This window comes from Heterodontus francisci, chromosome 38 (genome assembly GCF_036365525.1).
Source record: "Heterodontus francisci isolate sHetFra1 chromosome 38, sHetFra1.hap1, whole genome shotgun sequence".
NCBI lineage: Eukaryota > Metazoa > Chordata > Chondrichthyes > Heterodontiformes > Heterodontidae > Heterodontus > Heterodontus francisci.
In genome coordinates, this window is record NC_090408.1 from 40,142,201 (window position 1) to 40,163,477 (window position 21,277).

General features: G+C 39.5%; 1 protein-coding gene across 5 annotated transcripts in view; it reads left to right on the forward strand.

Annotated features, from left to right (window-relative positions):
- kif23 (kinesin family member 23) overlaps positions 1-12,491 on the forward strand; it is a 39,784-nt gene extending 27,293 nt beyond the window's left edge. For 2 of the 5 annotated variants that reach the window (XM_068018173.1, XM_068018174.1), the window contains 8 exons: positions 703-876; positions 1,677-1,862; positions 3,937-4,248; positions 9,087-9,320; positions 9,632-9,720; positions 10,902-10,980; positions 11,118-11,188; positions 11,680-12,490. In XM_068018173.1, coding sequence (XP_067874274.1) covers positions 703-876; positions 1,677-1,862; positions 3,937-4,248; positions 9,087-9,320; positions 9,632-9,720; positions 10,902-10,980; positions 11,118-11,188; positions 11,680-11,695 — 1,161 coding nt within the window. In that variant the 3' untranslated portion in view covers positions 11,696-12,490. Of the gene's footprint in view, positions 1-702; positions 877-1,676; positions 1,863-3,936; positions 4,249-9,086; positions 9,321-9,631; positions 9,721-10,901; positions 10,981-11,117; positions 11,189-11,679 lie in introns of all 5 variants that reach the window. The other 3 variants (XM_068018176.1, XM_068018177.1, XM_068018178.1) reach the window with 3 other exon arrangements.
- The last annotated feature ends 8,786 nt before the right edge of the window (positions 12,492-21,277 follow it).

Sequence of the window (21,277 nt, forward strand, 5' to 3'; positions counted from 1 at the left end):
ATGTGAACATATAGCAGGGAAAAGAGAAAAGTCGTGGCACCTATTCTAGTAACCGCTTTTTGGGCTAGGATAGTTTTGCTTTCTCACATTGGGTAGTGAGGGAACAGAGCTAAATCTTAGTGCTATTATTTTACAGTCAGGGAAATTAACTGAAAGTTTGTGAATCTGGGCCATCTGCTCAGTCAAATGGCACAGGTTGTGATTGATTGGAATGCAGCAGCCTCTGCGTTGTATTATGAACACTGGTGATCTAATGGATCTGCAGCAAAATCAACTGGTGGGCCAATCTTAGCGCAAACAGCAAGCTGATGAATTGGGATATTTTAGAACTAATTGGGGCGGCACAGTGGCGCAGTGGTTAGCACCGCAGCCTCACAGCTCCAGCGACCCGGGTTTAATTCTGGGTACTGCTTGTGTGGAGTTTGCAAGTTCTCCCTGTGTCTGCGTGGGTTTTCGCCGGGTGCTCCGGTTTCCTCCCACAGCCAAAAGACTTGCAGTTGATAGGTAAATTGGCCATTATAAATTGCCCCTAGTAGAGGTAGATGGTAGGGGAATATAGGGACAGGTGGGGATGTTGTAGGAATATGGGATTAGGGTAGGATTAGTATAAATGGGTGGTTGATGGTACTCGGTGGGCCGAAGGGCCTGTTTCAGTGCTGTATCTCCAAATAAAAAAAAATAATTTTATTTTTCTGCTCCTAGATTGAGATATTGCAAAAAACAGCAAATATCTATGAAGAGGACAAACGGACTTTGCAACAAGAGTTGGATGAGAGAGACCAAAAGCTACACCGAGAACTGTCGGACAAAAGACGGTTAGAGCAGAGAATGCAAGGAGTGATGACCGACACAAAGATGAAATGGGAGAAGGAATGTGTGAGTAATTCTGGGTTCTGAATGCTGTGAACGGCACAGGGTTACAACTTAATTTTTATGCTGATTGACATTTTCCCCAGTCTTGGGTTCAACAAAGCACCCTAAAATAATTGTGAAAAAATGTTCACAAATATTGATGGTTAAAGGAATAACTTCCAAAATAATGTCCCATTTATACAAAACATCCCTCCCCTCCATTCCAACAGTATGTAAGATGTTGGTGCAGTTTTGGGATTCTTGGCACTGAATTGCTATTTTTCAAACACAGCAGCTCCGACTAACTACATGGTAAGTTTTTCTTTTTAGTCTGAGTTTCCATATTTTCCTTTTACGATGCTTGAAGGGGTGATTTTCTTTACTAGAATTTTTGAGGATATGTGTCTGGTAATGCAGGCATGGCATCCGAAAGGTCACGTTTATAAAACAATGTTCTTACTAATTTGCATATAAAACTCTTGTTGCTAGCCTGTCTTAGTATTCCAATGAAACAAAAGCCTGCTTCAAACCTACAGGCCTACAAAATTGAAACAGCAATCCATTGAAGAAGTATAAATGCAAGCAGAACAGAGTTTAATACGCTGCATGGCCAGGGCTCATGGGCTGATGTACCTTTATTCTGGAGTATTCTTGTAACAACAAAAGAAATACAATCACGCTAAATTTCCTAAAATTAGTCACCAAGTGGATTAATTTTTTTCTCTTTTTGTTTTTCCTCCCCCCCCCCCCCCCCCCCATCTCTTTCTCTTTCTCCAACCTGCCCACCATGGGGGGGATATATCTGGGCCAAAATCAACCTGCAGGAACGTCGTATTCAAGCTAAGCAGCTTGAGATGCAAAACAAGCTTTGGGTAAAAGATGAAAAACTTAAACAGCTAAAAGCAATTGTTGCTGAGACAAGGACAGAAAGGCCTGAGAAACCAGAGAGGACACCAAGGGAAAAGGACAAGAAAGTACATGTGCGATCAGCATCTCCACCTTCAGTTCCTGTATGTACAGTGAGATACTGCTTAATTTGTTTTACACAACACTAATCTTTGTGCTTTTGGGAAATGAGTGCTGATATAGGTTGGATATATTTCATATATTTAGGATGATATTGGTGTTTGTCAAATTAAAGAATTTAATAGGATTGCAGAATTTTTTTTTTTAGTGAAACGTATTTTTAACATACCCTGTCAAAATACCACTTTGTCCTGCCCTTTAAGTTCCTGTATGCAATCGGTTTGGATTGTTTTATCCTTCCTCCTGCTGTGGAGTTTATTTTAAAATAGTACTCTGTGTCCTTGTATTGCAGTTACAATATGATGTAGTAGAGTGATAATTGTGGTATAATTTTTTTTGTTGCATGGAGTAGATGGGGATTGTGATTACATTCTACTAATGGACTCTTCTGTATGCTGTGCTACTCTACTCCATTATTACAAATTATTTGTTACTTAACAGTGGCCTAGTGACTAATAGTGAAATGCCTGTCCAATTTAAATATACGTGGGACATGAGGTATTTGGTACCTAGAGAGCCAATTTCTGCAATTCTGTACATTTTTTTCTCAAACTAATTATATTTTGATTTTGTGCAGTGTTTAGTGTTACCCCATTGTGATCCAAGGGTTCATTTTTATTTTCCATGGACAGATAAACTTCTCCCCACCCCCCCCCCCCCCCCTTGCACCCTCCCACAAAATGTAGAAGCATTTTAAATGCCATACTTTCACAAAGACTGGCTCCAAGTATTTTTTTTTAATTTTGTTAGATCGGAAGAGTGGAAATACAACTAACCAAATATGTCTTTCATCTGTTTTCAATGTTGCATTAAGTGTACACCTGAGAGGATGTTTAGAGCTACCTGAGTGATATGTTCTATAGTAAGCACTTCCATTTAGGTGCTGGTGTAGAGGTTGCTCTAGATTCTTTGTGGATGGGTGAGATGGGGATGGACCAAATAGCTGCCTTTATCTGTCCTGTGAATCTGCACCCTGTTCTTTTGGTTTTTAGGGCGAGATAATGAGGTGGGGGAAGATGATCAGGAATGCACCCTTTTGTTGGATTGGTTTGAAGTTGTTGCATACCATAGATGTGAAGTGGTTATTTGCTTCTGTAAATTTCACTTAATGTCCCTTGTCGTGATGGTGATTATTTAGGATAAATGCACAGGCTCGGTTTGCTGCCATGTACCCTGTATTAAGGGCATTCACTACTGTTGTTTTGTTGCCTCTAATAGTTTTTAGTTATGTTGCATACTTTACAGTCAAGTGAGATTTTTTCACTCGAAGGGGAAAAACGTAAGTTTAAAAAAAAAACTGTTTTCAAATATTGCAATAACTACCAGCCTGTGTCTATTCAACAGCTCCTTGTTAGTAATCCTTGCAGCTATGTTTGTACATGTCTCTGCAGCACGCAACCGTGTACCTAACAATGGAAATAAGATACTGCCTGAGGTCTCTAGGGGATCATGAATTCATTAGGACGCTTGTACTCTTTTTACACTGCAAAAATCATTCCAAGAAAAACTGTGCAATAAAATCTAGGAAGGTGACCTGATAAGGTAAATTGTGTAGTTTTAGAAAAGTCATCCGTCGTACCTGTAGATATCAGCACAAGAGGAAAAATGCAAGTGGATTATTTCCATGTTCATTTGCAGATTTTCTAAACTGGAATTGTATCTGCAAAATCAGTATGTTTTAACAAACAATATCTGATTTCTAAGTGGTGAAGAGGAACTCCAGTGGCTGCTGGAAAGTGCACATGTGGTTGTCTCCATTTAAGATCAAGGTTTGGCAGTGATGCTTTCCACACTCAAATAACCTAACACCTTTTGCCACACATGAAAAATGGCACTCGGATGAGGTACCAGAGGGTGGCTGATACTATTGAAGTCTTACCCCAGCATGAATTGGTACGTTTTAGCAGAAGATCAGAACTGGGCGAAAAAACAGAACAGGGATTACTGTTGTTAATAATTATTACATTGCACAGTGGGAGAAAACAGATTGTTGTATGTATAAAAAAAATGCTTTAGATATTGCATGCTCTTTTCTAATTTTTCATCCTATTTCCATAGTTTCCTGGTAACACTGTAGCACCCCTACCCATTACCCAGCACTGCCCAGTATCTGGGCCACAGCTGCATAGGCGCTCTAATTCCTGCAGCACCATCTCTGTGGCCTCTTACATCTCTGAATGGGAGCAGAAAACTCCAGAATGGAACAAACCTGGTAGTGCAATGCCCAAGAATAAGCATAGACTGCTGGAGACTCCACAGGTTAGGGACTTCAATTTCCGAGAGAGAAGGCAGGGAGTGAACAAGTTGGGCGGCTGCAAAATCAACGGCTATAGAAGAGAAGCTGGAGTAGACCAGGATGGATCCCACCGGGTTAGTGAAGCACTTTGCAATGGGAGAGAAAGATTAAGTTTGACAAAAAAAGCACTTGCACATAGCGCACGCTTCCTCTAAGTGTCACATTTATTTTGCATTATGCATTGATAACTCTATTATTGTTATAAAACTGTATATCCTCAGACTCCGAACAATGCCATGGGAGACCTACTAAATTGTGTTTATTTTGTATTAAAAATCTTGCATGTATACATTTCCTGTCAAATTCTCCGTTATAAATTTTGATGTCAATGAAATGGAAACTGCCTAAATAATTATGCCTTCCCATAGTGAAGATGTGTAGTACCCCGACTGGTAGGAGGATGTCTTTATAATAAGTTTATGTAGGCAGTTTCCATTCTAAATATGGGCATAGGAATTTGTAATAGGAAAAAAAGTTGACAAGAAATGTGTGAAGTTGTACAATTTTTAATATATTAAATAGATGCAGTTGTGTGTATTTCCCATGTTGTAGGGAATGAGAATTACTGTAGTTAGTAACTTGTATCAATAGTGGGTAGAGCTTGGGGTGAAAGCTGATCAAACCAGTTTAACAAACCATGAACATTGCATTTTTTCTTAACTCTATGGAAATCGAATAGTTTAATAACTGTACCATCGCTGCACTTTTGTTAGAATTGGTGCATTAATGTGTGACATTTACAGCAAGTGTGTACTATACGTGGGACTTTTGAATTCAGCTATTTTCTGGTCATTTACCCAGATACACACACAGTCATGGCTTAACTTTGCAGCTATCTAAAATTCTTTGTGGTAATGGAAAAGAATGTGTTATCATTGGCAGAAGGAAGTCAGCTTCATTACTGGCCAGTATCATCTGTAGAATATTTATTACATTCTTTCTTTTGCATGCTATCCTGTGCTGCTCCTTTCTGGAAGGAGCTGTATCTGACTGGTTGCTTGTTATGCTCACCAATCAAGACTGTCCATTATTGAAATGGTTCACAGGGCACAGCTATACTTATCTAATAAGCACTTACCCAAATATTGCAGTTTTTAACTGATTGCCCTTGATTCCGAGCCTTTGTATAGTTAACTGACATTTTTGCATCGGGTCCACTTCCTTCTTTTTGTGAATTGTACAAGTTTGAGTGGTCAAGTCCAGCTCAATATGTCTAATCAAAGGACAGTCTCTTGAATATATCTGGGGTGTTTTGCATTCACAGTAAGTAAGTTATACCTATTGTGTGTTATTAATGCAAAGGTTGACTTGGATGTAAGGGAACATTTGGTATGGCTGTTCTGGTGCTTGGTGATATTCTGGAAACTGAAGGCCTGGTTTTAAGAGATATTAAAAACTAAACTTTGAGCTGAATGGGTTTTAGAAGTTGAAAATGTTAAACTCCATGTCTTGTCATCCTGCAGCTGAGGACAAATCAGTTATTAAGAAAACCCCAATTTCATACTTGAGTTGGAGGAGTGTGTCTGTATTTTGTCCCTTTTCTCTCACCATCTTTTGTTCTGCTGGCTACCCATCAACTGTAGTCAACACTGGGTAACGGGCATGCACACTTTAATGTTGCTCTGAGCTGGCTTTTAGAAAATACATGGAAGCCATCAAAAAGCCCCCCTCGCCTCCCCGCATGAAACTTGAGGAAGTACCTGGGAAAGGAATCTTTTTCTGCCTTTTCATAGTGTACATGATACTCTCAACAAGCTGGCATCATTATCATTGTCTTCCCTCTTGCGTTTTAAGTTTCTAGCTTTCAACAGCTATCTTGTGTAATCCAACTTTAGAATTATTGGATATAATATAAGCAGTGCTGCAGCATTTCAAAGCAAACATTGTATTTTAATACTTTAATATTTAGGGGAGAAGGAAGAGTCCTTCTTTTACAGAAAGAGACCTGTCAACTTACTGTTACAGTATTTTCCTTGTGCAAATGTAACAGATCTCTTAAGAGGGGTGGGTGCAGTTTATAAGATTAGTGCCCACTTATTAAAGTACAGCCTGGAAGGGCAAGTTAGAAAGTTGTGGACATACTGAATGTGGGACAAGTGCTAAATGTTTTATGGAGGATGTCTACACATTATTGGTGCAGATAACGAGCAACCTGTGGTGCTGCTTATGTAATTCTGCTTATGTTTTATGTTTGTAGCTTTAATCGCCCAAGATTGTCAAATTCGCAGTGAACAGCTTCACCTGTGCAGTTGGATGAAAGCTCCAAGGCACAAATAACTGTTAAAAGGCCACAGCAGTCTCTATTTAATTCTAAGTTTGCTTTGTTTGGATTGAAAATGCCTTTTGCAGTTTTTAGTTTTTACACCTGCAATAAACTTACTGAAGTAATAGGAATATGTCAATGCAACTATCAACATCTGTATATCTATATAGATGTGTACCTAATGAAGCTTGTTCACATCAGTGCTGAGTAGATTCTAACTTCTTTAGCTATTGTGTTTAAAACATTGTTTCATCATTTTTTAATTCTTGTATACCCACACATTTTACTAACATTTCAGTTTTAAAAGGGCTGGTTAAATTCTGGTATCCAGCTGGTAGTTTAATTGTACCTTGTGCAAACTAGCAAACATTTCTTGATTTAGGTGGACTGCAAGGGCAATGACCAAAGCTTCAGGTCAACTAGTGCCATTTGCCCTGAGCTCTGGTGGTTAATCTGTTCTTTTGTGGGAAAGTGGAGTTGTGGATTTTCCTGCCCCTGGGGAGGGGGAGTATGGGTGTATAAAATGAGACATCAAAGATTCTCTGGAGGAAGAAGAGATGCAAAAAAACAAAAGTATTAGGTAATCTGGCTTGTATCACAGGTACTGTTTAATAACACACTGTTCCACATACAATTTTATACCTGGAGCTGCTTCTGAAGAAGCTAAAGACCTTGTTATCTGTGTGAAAATGCATACATACAGCAGCGATCCAATTGTAAATAAGTTTCCACTAATTTTCAAACCGCCTATTTTGTGGTGTGATTATTAAATGTTATTTAGCAATTTAATTTCATCTGAATGATGGCATGCTTCCTTCCCTCAGGCTGTATTGACCTTAGTTGGCAAATGCTAGGTGCAGTTCTCAGTCATGCAGAGCAGAAGGTGTTGGGTTGGATTCTTTTGTCTGTGCTAATTAACTACAGTCAGCAGCATTAAAATTGTCCTTTAATGCCTCTTTAACTTGAAAGAGGAAAATCATCATCAGGGGGTTCCTACTCCTGATTACTATCCAGTGACCCTAGTTGGAAAGTGAGTGCAAGGCTTGGACTCTGCTGTGATTCCATTATGGTAGAATTGGCTGATGAGAGTGACTGCACATGGAGCAATATTGCAGCAAGGAGCCACACTTTGTGGCGAAAAAGAATTGGATGGAAGAGTTGATCTATAAAGAAATTATGGTGAGGCTGTACTTCTAATCCTTGGCACAGTAAAGCTGTGGTTAGTGTACTTAAGTGGAGCAGAAAGCCAGTGATTTAGATACGCACCATACTTGAAGATGTGTGGGTATATAGTTTTCTTTCTTCAGGTTTAAAAAGTTTCAACTTTTAAATATTGCTGATTAGAAATCAGTTAGTTACATGTTTACTTTCAAAAATAGCTCTCACTGGCCAGCCTGCAAGTGCTATCAATGACATGTTTAACTTGCTGTGTAACTTTTCAATTTTACATCACATTTTAAAATCTGGCCAATGGGCTACATGAAATACATTAGTGATCAGACTCTGTTCAATTACTACAATGTTTAGTGCTGAGACATCCCAGTGAATTTAATATTTAGTACCCTGAATAAACTTCCATGCTGATGGCTTATCTATGAAATTTTTTGCTAATTTGAATAAATGCATGTTACAATTATCTGGACTGTTATAAATTAAAACAAAGGGCAATGGAATTCCCCCCCCCCCCCCCCCCCCTTTTGGGTGATTGCTCATCCCTTGTGACTTAACCTAATTCATGTGATCCTATTTCCTTGCCCTCCACTGCATGTTTATACACTTTTGTTATGTGATGGCTGATGCCAAAAGGAGAAAAAAATTATTTTCATTGCCTGCTGTTCCTCCTTCATCTTCCGTCATGCAAAAGAAAATGCACATAGCCCAGCTATAACAAAAATGGGTTTGGGAAGTTTGATAGTGCATTGAGCATGATTCTTGGCATACACAGTTAACCTAACCTGCTTTCATCTTGCTTGCTGTTTAAGTATAATTTCAGTTCTAACCATTAGAGATGTGCATGTTCTGGTTTTTCTTACTTTGTTTTTTTGGCACAAATACAATTGGAGATATAAAGCTGCGTGATGGATACTGTCTGTGTATATAGAGCTACTAAATGTCTTAAGGTCTTGTAGCATGGTTCCTTTGCCTATATTCTGAGAAATGCTCTTTCATGTGGTAGCATTACTGTGCTTGAGAGCCTTATTCTGCTTTTTGGTGCATGGTGGCTTGCTTTGCATAACAGTGAAGGATCATTTTCCTAACTTGCAGTTGGCTATTAACATAACCTAGCTGAAGTCTTTTCAAGCTGGTTAGCCAAACAATTAATTTGGGGTAAAGGTGTGTTCTAAATCCAGTAACTGTTGATGTTAATTTTACTGGTATTTGTAAATTAATTCTGAAAATGGTGCTTAAACATTCTGCCACACCAGTTCTGGTTCTTGCCAGCTTATTTTCTAATAAAGCATAGGCTTTAAATTAAAATATAAGTTGAATTTGCTCCTCCTATTAACAAGACCAATGTGATTTGGCAGAAAACAAATACTGTTTTCCTTTTTGAATTATTTTTGCTCAATCAAATTTGTTCTTGAAGGGATCCTCTAATTAGGAATCTCTGATCACAATTTCTGTTGATTACTGTTTCAATCTGCTTAGAATGCACCACCTGTTCGCCTACGCCACAGACGGTCACGCTCAGCGGGTGGGGAACGATGGGTAGACCATAAGCCAGTTGGTAGCGTGGAAACAGACACTGTCCTACAGCCACACATTCCCAATGCCATCACTGTGGCAGTGCCAAATGAAAAAGCTCTGGCTAAGTGTGACAAGTACATTTTGACACACCAGGAGCTTGCATCGGATGGGGAGATTGAGACCAAGCTTATCAAGGTAATGAACAGCATTGCAGAAAAATCCAAATAAACCAATAAAGCTTAATATACCATAATTCTTGATGTAGAATGCTTACTTTATCAACCTCATGTTAATATCTTTCTAGTTTTAACTTCAAATAATGTGTTCAAATATGTTTGTAGGTAGAAGTGATAATTTGATTGAGATTGGATCCAAAACAATTGTCAATTTGTTTAAATACATAACATAAAAACATCTTTTTTAAAACTTTTTTTGTAGTAAATAGTAATTGAAACTCCAGTGTATTGTCTTGATGGTGAATAGTGCATTTCTTTTTCGTTTTAAAGGGCGAAGTGTTCAAGACTAGGGGTGGTGGGCAGTCTGTCCAATTCACAGATATTGAGAAACTAAAACAAGAGCCCCCCACTAGTACAAGGTATGTATTGTGGGGTAGTGGTTAATTTTCAATTAATGGTGATTCTTATTTTCAATAAATTTTGGGAGGTTAGCTTGAATTTGCAAGCACAGATTTAACGGTGGGAAGAATGGTAGAAGCTCATCTAATGCTCAGTAACACATCTTGTTTATCTCTAGCTAAAATTTTGAATGGTGTATAATGCCTTAACTTGATGTTTGGGAATTTCTAGCAAGCGTGTACCCATTTGTAATTTGAGTGAGAACTGTGCAATGTGCATGTTTGTATTTGTCTGCAGCAAGATATAAAACGAGCAATGTACACTTGTCTGCTGCATTTTTAGATCACTGTGTTTTTTTTAAAAAGAGAGTTAACCTTAAACATTGAAGCCACTTCGGTTACTTAAACATTTTTTATGCTTTTTAAAAAAAAGAAAATAGCAAGTGTTTTATTTTAAGGAACCAGTTAGAAGAGAGGAGATATTTCGTGAAGAATGAATTTAATACGCAGTTATTGGTTAAATTGGCTCTGTTGTACCGTTGGACTCAGTGGCCCTTTTGAAGCCATCAAAAAATTAAACACTCTTTCCAAATCCAGGTGTCTGTCTGCCTCCCTTCCACATGTACTTAGCTGAATTAGTAGATGGGATTTCAGTTGTCTTTTCTGCCCTTCTTTATATAAAAAAAACTGATCATTTGTTCTTTCAAACTTCTAATTAGTTCTTGGCATATCAAGTGTATTAGCCCATTATTTATCACAGTCTTCAGTATCTTCCCTTTCAGTCAGTCAATATGAAGATTTAGATTATCTTGGTGCATGAGATAATGGAGCTAGCCACCTTGGTAGTCAAGTGATCTACACAGGAATAGTTACAGCACATTATATCCTACCCTGATGGTAATATGTAGCACATTTATAATGGGAACTCAAACCCCTTGGTCCAAGAGAGCTATAAACCCAAGGCACTGTCTGTCCCTGCTAATGAAACAATCTTGGAGAATATGTAATTAATGTTAATAAAAAGGAAAATACTGCAGATACTGGAAATCTGAAATAAAAACAAGAAATGCTGGAAATACTCAGCAGGTCTGGCAGCATCTCCATAGATGCTACCAGAACTGCTGAGTATTTCCAGCATTTCTTGTTTTTATATGTAATTAATATTGCTCGCCTTAATATTTTTTTAATCTCCATTTATTTAGAAAACGTAGGTCTTCGCAATCAGCACCCCCTCAACAAGAGGAGACTACAGAATCTGAATGGACAGATGTGGAGACGAGGGTAATGATCTGTATTAACATTTAAAGATTAAGCCAACTGTTCTTCACGTCGGCTCCTCTGCTTATCTTATCAATACTAACATGAATGAGTAAGACCTCTAACAATGCCTTTTCAGCTTGTGATATTCTATTTTTCAGTGTTCTGTTGCTGTAGAAATGAGGGCAGGAAGCACCCTTGGACCTGGATATCAGCATCACGCTCAACCAAAGTACGTCTTCTAATCTGCTTTAGTTTTATTTCCCATGATGGATGTAATTCAGATTGTCTTAGCACTTAAGTATTTTGCAGGTCACCAGTCCTGGACTGTTTGTTGCAATTCCAGTTTGAGGTACTCAGCAAATTATCACAGTAGTTGGTGCTCTAGTTCTGCAGTCACCTGTAGAATGACCCACATTGTGTTTTCAACTCAAGTTCAAACCTCTGGAAGGGATGGTCTATCTGCAGAGGCTTCTGTTTTTTTTGCTAATGGTCAAAGTATGCAAACCTGCTTGTGCAGCAATGTTTATTCAGCCAAATGGCGGTCAGAGGTAGCTTTTTACTACCAGCGGTGCCAGCAGAGTGGTCTGGAAAGAAAGAGTCAAGGCGATAGCTGTCCCCGGTAGTTGTGTGGGATACTTCATACAAAAAAATAAAGATCCTTGCTCTTTACTGATTTACATCATGTGGCATCTTATTGTCTTTTTTTCTTTTTATTTCCAGGCGCAGAAAACCATAAACGCCAAATACCATGTTCAAATTTCCTTCAACAGAATAATCTCGAACAATGTTGGACTGTTAAAACACTGCAGGGTAGATGCTATGCAAAATTAGGGCGAATGTGATATCAATGCTGTAAACATTTTTGAATTGGAACAATAGTAACTTTTCTGGCTCGTTATGTATATATTTGATCAGGTGCCTTTTCATTGCACCCTATAGATTATGTATTTTACTATATGAGCATTGTGCTCTCATTACATGTGGATACAAATTTTATACTTGTCCCATGTAGATTAATCATGATCTTTTGTCTTGCTTTGCGATTTTTGTTGAACAGATGGTCAATATCACTGAAAGAGGTTGCATTTCTAAATTGGCTGTGGTTTCCATAAGAGCGTTTAGGAAATCCTACTTTTAAACTGCAGTATCCTATTATGACACTTTTGTTAGTCGTCTTTTTAGAGAAAATAGGATAATGCCTGCCCCATGTAATAAAAAAAAACAATCAACATTGATCACCAAACCCTGGCATCACGCGTGTTTTGAGCTGCTGCTATTGTTCAATTGACACGATGCACTTTAGAATGAACCTGTTTTTTATATGTATGTAAATGCATGTCAGCATCACGGCAACATCTTCTGTACTTTGTACCATAAGCTTCTCATAAGACATAATTTTGTTATAATTGGACTACATCATAACCAGTCAACCTAATAGATTTTTACTTTAACATGTTTTCATCTGAAATAGTCCATTTGTAAGTGAATATTTTATTTACATGTACTTTCCATTATCCAAAATATGAATTCATTTTGATTAAAATTGTTCATACAGTAACAAGCAGAATTTTGTGTTGTGTCTTAGATTCCTTCCACATCAAGTTGGACAGAAATGTCTGCTGTTGCATTCAGTGTTTTTGAAGTTTTATTTTAAAGGAGAGTGCAACTTTTTGGACTTGTGGTTTGCACTCTGGGTGAAAAGTACATGTGTTGCCTTGTGCTGCACCACATTCGTCCTGGTGTGGTAAAAGCAAAACCTTATATTTAAGGAACATTTTTTTTAATTTAGATTGGTGGTGTAATGCCTAACTGCATCAGTGCTGACTGAATGCATCTAACTTCTGGTTATATGGAACCCTAAGTTCATAATTTGCCATCCATGTTTAAAATCGGCATTGGATATTGAAATACTTGATTTTTTAAAAATCTTTTGTGAACTTGAAATGAGTTGGGCTACTTTTCTAGCAATTGCAGACTCCATTGTGTTTAATAATACAAATCCCCTTTTCCCTCCTCCCATCCTGTTCACAATGTTTGTCACTCCTGCTGAGTTCCTCTTATCCCTATTTTCAACTGATTGAAGACCACTGAGGGAGGCGCACTGGGTGGCTGCAGTTAGCAAAAGGGAGCTGCTCACAGGCATTTGGCTATTGATATCTGGATCAAGGTTGGTCCAGAAGAGCCTGGTGTCATTCAGTCTAGGGTCTGATGCTAAGACAGGGCGGCCAACACTTGTGGAACTACACTCCAGGTCCCTTTTAGGAAGGAGGAGGGGAGGGAAAAAGAGCAGCAGCATAATTCGAGCAGCTCATCAGGAATGTGTCATGACATGGGGAGAGCTTGAAGTGTGACGAGAATAATTTTTAAAAACTGAAATTTTTACCTCTATAGCAAATACAGGTTCACCAAACCACTGCTGTCGGTCGGATCATTTGAACCAACTCCCAAACACTTTTGCACCTGAGGCCCCTGTTCTAACTTCTGAGACTGCGTTAATTTATTAACTGGAGAATAATTAAGAGTAATAAAGAATACTGTCATTTCAGAAAACGTACATAGAATATGTGTGTACTCCAACAAATGTGACGTAAAAACATTTTAAAATATTAAAACAATACTGTGGAGCACCTTATCATGCAAGGATCTATTTTGAAGACTTAAAGTGACCCTTCTCTTTCCCGCCTTTCACTGCCCCATATGGGAGTCTAAAACAGTGTACAAAGTCTTTCTGCTTATCTTCCTCTTCCTGTTCCCAGGATCAGACAGATTCATGAATGGTCTGTCAGTTCCCAGAGTGAAAAAAACTCTGGTTTCTTGCTTTTGGTTTGATTTGCTGCCAGCAAGGCAAGTAAAATTTTCTATTTTGGGGCACTTTAACCTCGCTGCAGTCAATTCTTCCGCTATTCCTTCACTCTGCTCTGTTTATTTTACCACACTGAATCATTGCTGTTTGCACAGAAAGGATCATTTAAGACTTTTGAGTACACAGTTTGTTCAGCCAATATCTCTTGGCACTTTTGCAGGTAGAATTGCCATTTACTGTATTTTTTATTTAAATACCTTTTGCCAGTTGACAGGAAATGTCAACACAAATGGGTATGACAAACAGAAGCACGCATTCACATGTACTTTTTACTTTCACTGAACTCTGCCAAGCTCCATGCTTCAGATCCTCTCAATGCCTTTGCTTTTGACTGGATTTTATTGGATTGCAAAGCTGATTACAAATGTCTTTGGTGGAAAAGTGAGCATGATTTGTGATGGTTACTTGAGATAATGGGAGTAATGGTGATGAGAAAATGAGGCTGATTTCCACTAGCTGGCTTGTGTAATGAAGACAGACTGGAGGAAAAAAGACTTACATTTGCACAGCGAATTTCAGGATGTCCTAAAGTGCTATACAGCCAATGACCATTTTTATTTTTGAAGTGTTGCTATTGTAATGAAGGAAATGCGACAAGCAATTTGTGCACAGTGAGCTCCCACATACAGCAATGTGATGATAGGTTCTTAGTGATGTTGATTGAGGGATAAATATTGGCCGGGGCAGTGGAGAAAGTTCCCCTGCTCTTCAAATTTAGGCTACAGGATCTCTTGCGTCCACCTGAGAGAGTAGATGGGAATACCGTTTAATATCTCACCCGAAGATAGAACCTCCAACTTCTGAATGTCTAGTACAGATATGCAAGATTGTTAAAGACATAGAAAAAGTTAACCTGGAATATTCAAATTAGACCTAGAGGACACAAGTTCAATCTAGGAACTTTAATGCAAAGAATAATAAATGCTGCTCGGTAGTACAGAACTTGAATATTGCTGAAAAAACTACATGCTGTCAAAGCTTTTCGTCTTGGACTCATCAGGACCGATGCAAGAATGACATTTCATAGGGAGCAACAATTTATATTGCATGAGAAAAGAGTGCTGATTGGTTGACAAGTCAACGCTGGTTGAGGAGTTGCTCAGGAGAATGTATCAGGGAATTGTTATCCCCCACGCTTTTGTTAAATTCAAAAAAGGCGCAAAACCTGGACATGTTCCTTTTGTCTGCAGAGGTCGGATCCCTGCGTATGAGTATACGTACTTAGTAGCAAGTGTAAATGAGACATATTGTGAGCCCAACTGATCATCTTAAAGTGGGTGTTAGTGTAATTTTTAGCACACTCGGGATTGTTCAGTAAGTGCTGTCCAAGCACAGAATCACATCTAACATTCGACATTGTGTTCTGAGTTTTGCAAGCACTGGCTGGTTGAGTATGGTCAGTACTCTGCCTATTGCGAACAGCTGAAGGGATGTGCTGTTTTATACAATCTGCCAGTCGTTGGATGTACAGCCTACGCACCTGGCATCACGCTGGCACTGAAATTCATATGCCACATTACTCATTTGTTTATTAGGTAGAATGTTCTTTTAGCTTGATATCAGCATCCTGTTAGTGCACAAATATCTCTTGTGTTGCTACTCCATAGTAGCAGTGTGAAATGGCTCAAACCTTTGAGATACCTTACCCTTCCAGGCTAATTTGAGGTGGACTGGACATTTTTCAGGTCTGAAAGTATCGGCCTTAAACCATTAAAATAAAAGCAAAATACTGCGGATGCTGGAAATCTGAAACAAAAACAAGAAATGCTGGATTCACTCAGTAGGTCTGGCAGCATCTGTGGAAAGAGAAGCAGAGTTAACGTTTCGGGTCACTGACCCGAAACGTTAACTCTGCTTCTCTTTCCACAGATGCTGCCAGACCTGCTGAGTGAATCCAGCATTTCTTGTTTTTGTGGCCTCAAACCATTTGTGAGTATGTGTGATGCTCAACGAGCAATGATCTGACCAGCTTGTGGTAGACAGTATTAGAGAACCCATTAGTGGATTTCACAACTAGTACGTCAAGGAACGGGAGCTCATTAGACTGCTCCATTTCAATGGTGAATTTGAGTGGGATGGAGCTCAATGAATGTAGAAATATTTCCAGAGTTCTGGGGGAGTGGGGGGCAAAAGCTCTGGTTTCATTTGAGAAAGAAAGACGACTTTCATTTTTATAGTGCCTTTCATGACCTCAGGACATCCTAAAGCACTTTGAAGCAAATAAAGCACTTTTAAAGTGTTGACACCGTTGTGATGGAGGAACCAATTGATCGCTACAATGGAGGTTAGAATCTTTGGAAGAATGGGGATAAATCAGGGGAATGGGACTGACTGAATTAAGATTGGCCGAATTCTTTTGTCAGACTTTTCTCTTTAAAATTAAAAAACTCCTTCCTCATATGAACATTGGACTTTGGAGCAGGAGTAGGCCACTCGGCCCCTTGAGCCTGCTCCGCCATTCAATAAGATCATGGCTGATCTGATTGTAACCTCAACTCCACATTCCCACCTACCCCAATAACCTTTCACCTCCAGGCATTAGTCTAGTAAACCTTCTCTGAACTGCTTCCAATGCATTTACATCCTTCCTTAAATAAGGAGACCAATACTGTACACAGTACTCCAGACGTGGTGTCACCAATGTCCTGTATAACTGAAGCATAGCCTCCCTACTTTTGTATTCAATTCCCCTTGCAATAAATGATAATATTCTAGTAGCTTTCCTAATTACTTGCTGTACCTGCATACTAACCTTTTGCGATTCATGCACTAGGACACCCAGAGCCCTCTGCATCTCAGAGCTCTGCAATCTCTCACCATTCAGATAATATGCTTTTTTATTCTTCCTGCCAAAATGGATAATTTCACATTTTCCCACATTATGCTCTGTTTGCCAGATCTTTCTTTTCTTTTACTTCAAGCTACTGATTCTTACAGAAGTTGCCTCCTAATATTTTGGCTCATGGCTATTGTCATCCAAAGCTCTGCTGCCCGTATCTTAATTTCATCAGGTCCCATTCACCCATTCAGATGTAGAGTCAATCTCTGTGATGGGACAAAGGGCCTTTTTTTTTGCCCATGTTCATCACTGCTGCCTTGTACAAAGTACAAATGTGCAGCAGGTGGCACTGTTGCGCTGTTGAGAATGGATATTTTTTGCTGAGCCTTTCCAACCTGATCAGCAACACATCAAACTTCAGATGCTCCTCAGGTTACTGAGCCACTTGTTCGAATGCATCTTCCATTTCCCAAAAGACGTGGCATAAAATCTACATGCTGATGAAACACGTTTAAAATGCTCGTTTGTAGCAGCTCCCTTGATGCAGCTGCAATACTCTGTGTAAAAGAAAAAGAATTGCATTTATATAGCCCATTTCACGACCACTGTGCTTTATAGTCAATGAAATACTTTTGAAGTATAGTCACTGTTGTAATATAGAAAAATAACCACACTTTCACTGCCTGAGAAACCTGATTTGTGGGAGCAATATCTGTTTCTACATATTAGCACAAAATGTGAGCGGTTTCACTGAACTATTTTCAGCTTTAGAACCTGGTTTCAAATTCAGTCCAGATTGAAGACTCCTTCATGCTGATATGAAAGCAAAATACTGCAGATGCTGGGAATCTGTTTTTCTCTCCATGTTTCTCCTGATGTTTCCAGCATTTTCTGTTTTTAACTCCTCTATGTTGACTGTAGCAGTTCTACATGTCTCCATCCAGTTCCCACTTACATACACGCTCACAACACAAACCTACTGCTAATTCGCTAATCTAGCAGTCTCACTCAGAGAAAGAAGTGTCAGGCAAACGCCCCCCCCCCCCCCACCCCCCCACCTACCAAGACTGAGGCACTCATTATTTCGCCACATGAACATTAAAACTTAAAATTGCAAGCCCCTGACTGGAAAGACATCTTTGTATAGTAACTAGCAGTGTTGGAACAAAAGGGACCCAGTCGTTGCTTCCCCAATACATAGAAGAAGTGGTCAAACCAGTTTTAGTCACGTGACTTGCTGGCTGGAATTTTTTTTTTGAATTTGAACTTCCAACAAAGGATTTGAACTGAGACAAAGCCGTGGACTCATGGAATAAAGATCTTTCCTGGAACTGAAGCAAGAATTACCTCCTCTCTCCTGCCTGCTTCTATCTCCTTCCCACGGAACTGAAACTTGTGAAAACACGTGAAACTCAAAGAGAGAAAAGTTTCCTACGTGAACAAGGTTTTAAGAAGACTACTGGGCCCCACTGAAAAGCAAGACTACTTACAAAAGGACTTCTTTTGGGCCTCCTTATCTCGAGAGACAATGGATACGCGCCTGGAGGTGGTCAGTGGTTTGTGAAGCAGCGCCTGGAGTGGCTATAAAGGCCAATTCTGGAGTGACAGGCTCTTCCACAGGTGCTGCAGAGAAATTTGTTTGTTGGGGCTGTTGCACAGTTGGCTCTCCCCTTGCGCCTCTGTCTTTTTTCCTGCCAACTACTAAGTCTCTTCGACTCGCCACAATTTAGCCCTGTCTTTATGGCTGCCCGCCAGCCTGCCCGCAAGCAAGACTACTTACAAAAGGACTACAGTGAGCTCAAAGCACCATAACAAGATATTGCCTCAAACTCCCTCTCTACTATATTTTCCTCTTCTCTTTTCTGTTCCTAACTGCATGTGTATATCGCGTGTGCATGCTAGCGTGGGCGCCTTGTATATCCGTAGGCGTTAACCGTATTAGAGTTCAAGTTTGAGGTTTAATAAATTTCATCTTTCTTCTTTAAACCAAAGAAAGTCTGTTTGTGTTCATTTCTTTGCCTTATAATTGGAAAGTTGTGAACAAGGATTCACAAAAGGGGAGCTCAAACCACAGTATGTTTAAAATTAAACCCTGTTACAATAAGACCAGGTGAAGATAATAACAGACTCCTAGTCACTTTTCTCACCTGGTCGTAACAGAAGGAACTTGCATTTATATAGTGCCTTTTACCACCTCAGGACGTCTCAAAGCACATTACAGCCATTGAAGTGCAGTAATGCAGGAAAAGCAGCAGCCAATTTGCACACAGCAAGCTCCCACAAATAGCAATGTGAAATGACCAAATTTTTTTTTTGTGATATTGGATGGAGTACCAATCACAAATATTTCAAACTGGTCAAAACATAGTAGTTTAAAATCCGTGAGGTATCACTCACCTCTGCATAGTTTGTTTTTAGACTTCTTCTGGCATGTCAGCTGTAATTCTATTCTGCGGGTGTATATACAGGGTGTTTACAAAGTCCTTGTACAATTTTTAACTTTAATAACTTTGGATGCCCGCATGATAGAAGCAAACTGTAAATGGCAAATGAAAGCATAACTCATTAAGTTTTTAATGGTATTAATGCTGAAACTGATTGAAAATGGAAGAAAAGGTGAACCGTTGGAAAATTGGATTGAGCGACGCTTCACAAAAGATGGCAGTTACGTTGAGGCCTAAAAATCTGAGCTGTATTGTGTTAAAACTTTAAGAACGCAGCTTTTATTAGCTGTTTACAGTTTTCTTTCATCATATAGACATCCAAAGTCATTTAAGTTTGAAGTTGCAGAAATATTTTATAAATATCTTGTACGGAACGCATATGCTGTGCAAACATTGGATGGTTCTGTTGTTCACTGCCTCACGAATACCAGTTCTCCCTCTCATTCTCGCCTGCCATGGTTCACATGCTGCCCATGTTGACAAGATCTCCCAGAGGTTCTGAGTTATTCTGCTTTTATACACAAGAGGCTACACGTTATCAATCAGAGCAGAACAAGAAACCGTCTCTGGCTTGTGCAACTGAAGAGGGCTCCGGCTGGTTCCAATAGAATTAATTGAACACAGCAAAGGGGGCTTCCCCAATGGTGTGGTACTGAGGCAAAAAGCAGCAAAGTTTGATCCCGGGTCTGCACAGAGTTGGCCGATCTTGGGATGTGCAACAGTAGAGCTGCTGCATGAGCCTTGGTGTCCCTGGGCTAGAGGATGAGCTATTCAACTTTAGGGGGCAATTCAGACTTATTCTGTACTCACTTGACAGTCGCCTATTTGCACAACAACACCTTGCATTTATATAGCACCATTAACATAGTGAAACGTCCCGAGGTGCTTCACAGGAGTGATTATGAAACAGAATTTGAGACTGAGCCATAGAAGGAGATACTAGGACAGTTGACCAAAGGTTTTAGTCAGAGGTAAGTTAAAGAAGCGTCTTAAAGGAGGAGAGGGAGGTGGAGAGGTTTAGGGAGGGAATTCCAGAGCTTTGGGCCCAGGCAGCTGAAGGCACGGCCGCCAATGGTGGAGTGATTAAAATCAAGGATGCACAAAGAGGCCAGAATTAGAGGAGTACAGACATCGTGGAGGGTTGTCGGGCTGGAGGAGATTACAGAGGTAGGGAGGGGTGAGGACATGGAGGGCTTTGAAAACAAGGATGAGAATATTGCATGTTAACATTAAGTAATTAAAAAAATATATCCTGAGAGCAAATATAGTAAGAGAGTTGTTTCTGAAATATTTCCAATAATTTATTGGAGGTAAATATTCTGCCAGCTGAGCTTTCCTGTGCACTGCTCCCCAAAGTTATTTTATAAAATCCATACCAAGAATGCTCTGGCATTGCTGATGTTGCAATCTATCATCTCCTTTCCCTGTGTCGTCTAAAAAGAATGTGATAAATAAATCTCATCTTGACATAGCTCATTCTTGCTTTAGTCAAACAAGGCTTTTCTTTTGTAGAATTTGAAGCTAAAAGTATCTATCATAAAAAACAAGAAATTCTTTGGTTTTTACGTGTTGTGTAGCCTTGGGGGCGACATGTAATGTTAAAATCCTATTCATGTATCTCAGGTTAGTGATACCAGCAAGTCTGCATGTTCCAATCTAGGGTCAAGAATCTTCCATCACAGAAGGAGGCCATTCATCCTGTCATGCCTGTGCTAGCTCTTTGAAAGAGCTGTTCAATTTAGTCCCACGGCCTAACTTTTCTGCAATAGCACTGCAAATTAATCTTCATCAAGTACATGTCCAATTGTCTTTTGAAAGTTCCTGTGGAATATCTGCTTCCACCTCCCTTTGAGGTAGCATTTTCCAGATCTTAACAACCCACCGAGTAGTTCTTTTGCCAATTATTTTAAATCTATGATCTCTGGTTACTGACCCACTTGCCAGGGGAAACGGTTTCTCTCTATTTGCTCTATCAAAACCCTTCATGATTTTGAACACCTCTATTAAATCTCCTCCATAACCTTCTCTGCTCTAAGGAGGGCAATCCAAGTTTCTTCAGTCAATTCTGAATAACTGAAGTCCCCCATCCCTGGTATCATCCTGATAAATCTCCTCCGCACCCTCTCCAAGGCCTTGACATCCTTCCTAAACTCAGGTCTGTGCACTAATCAGGCAAGAATGGTGACAAGAATCCTTTCCAAACCTGCAGGTCCACAGGTTCAAACAGACCGA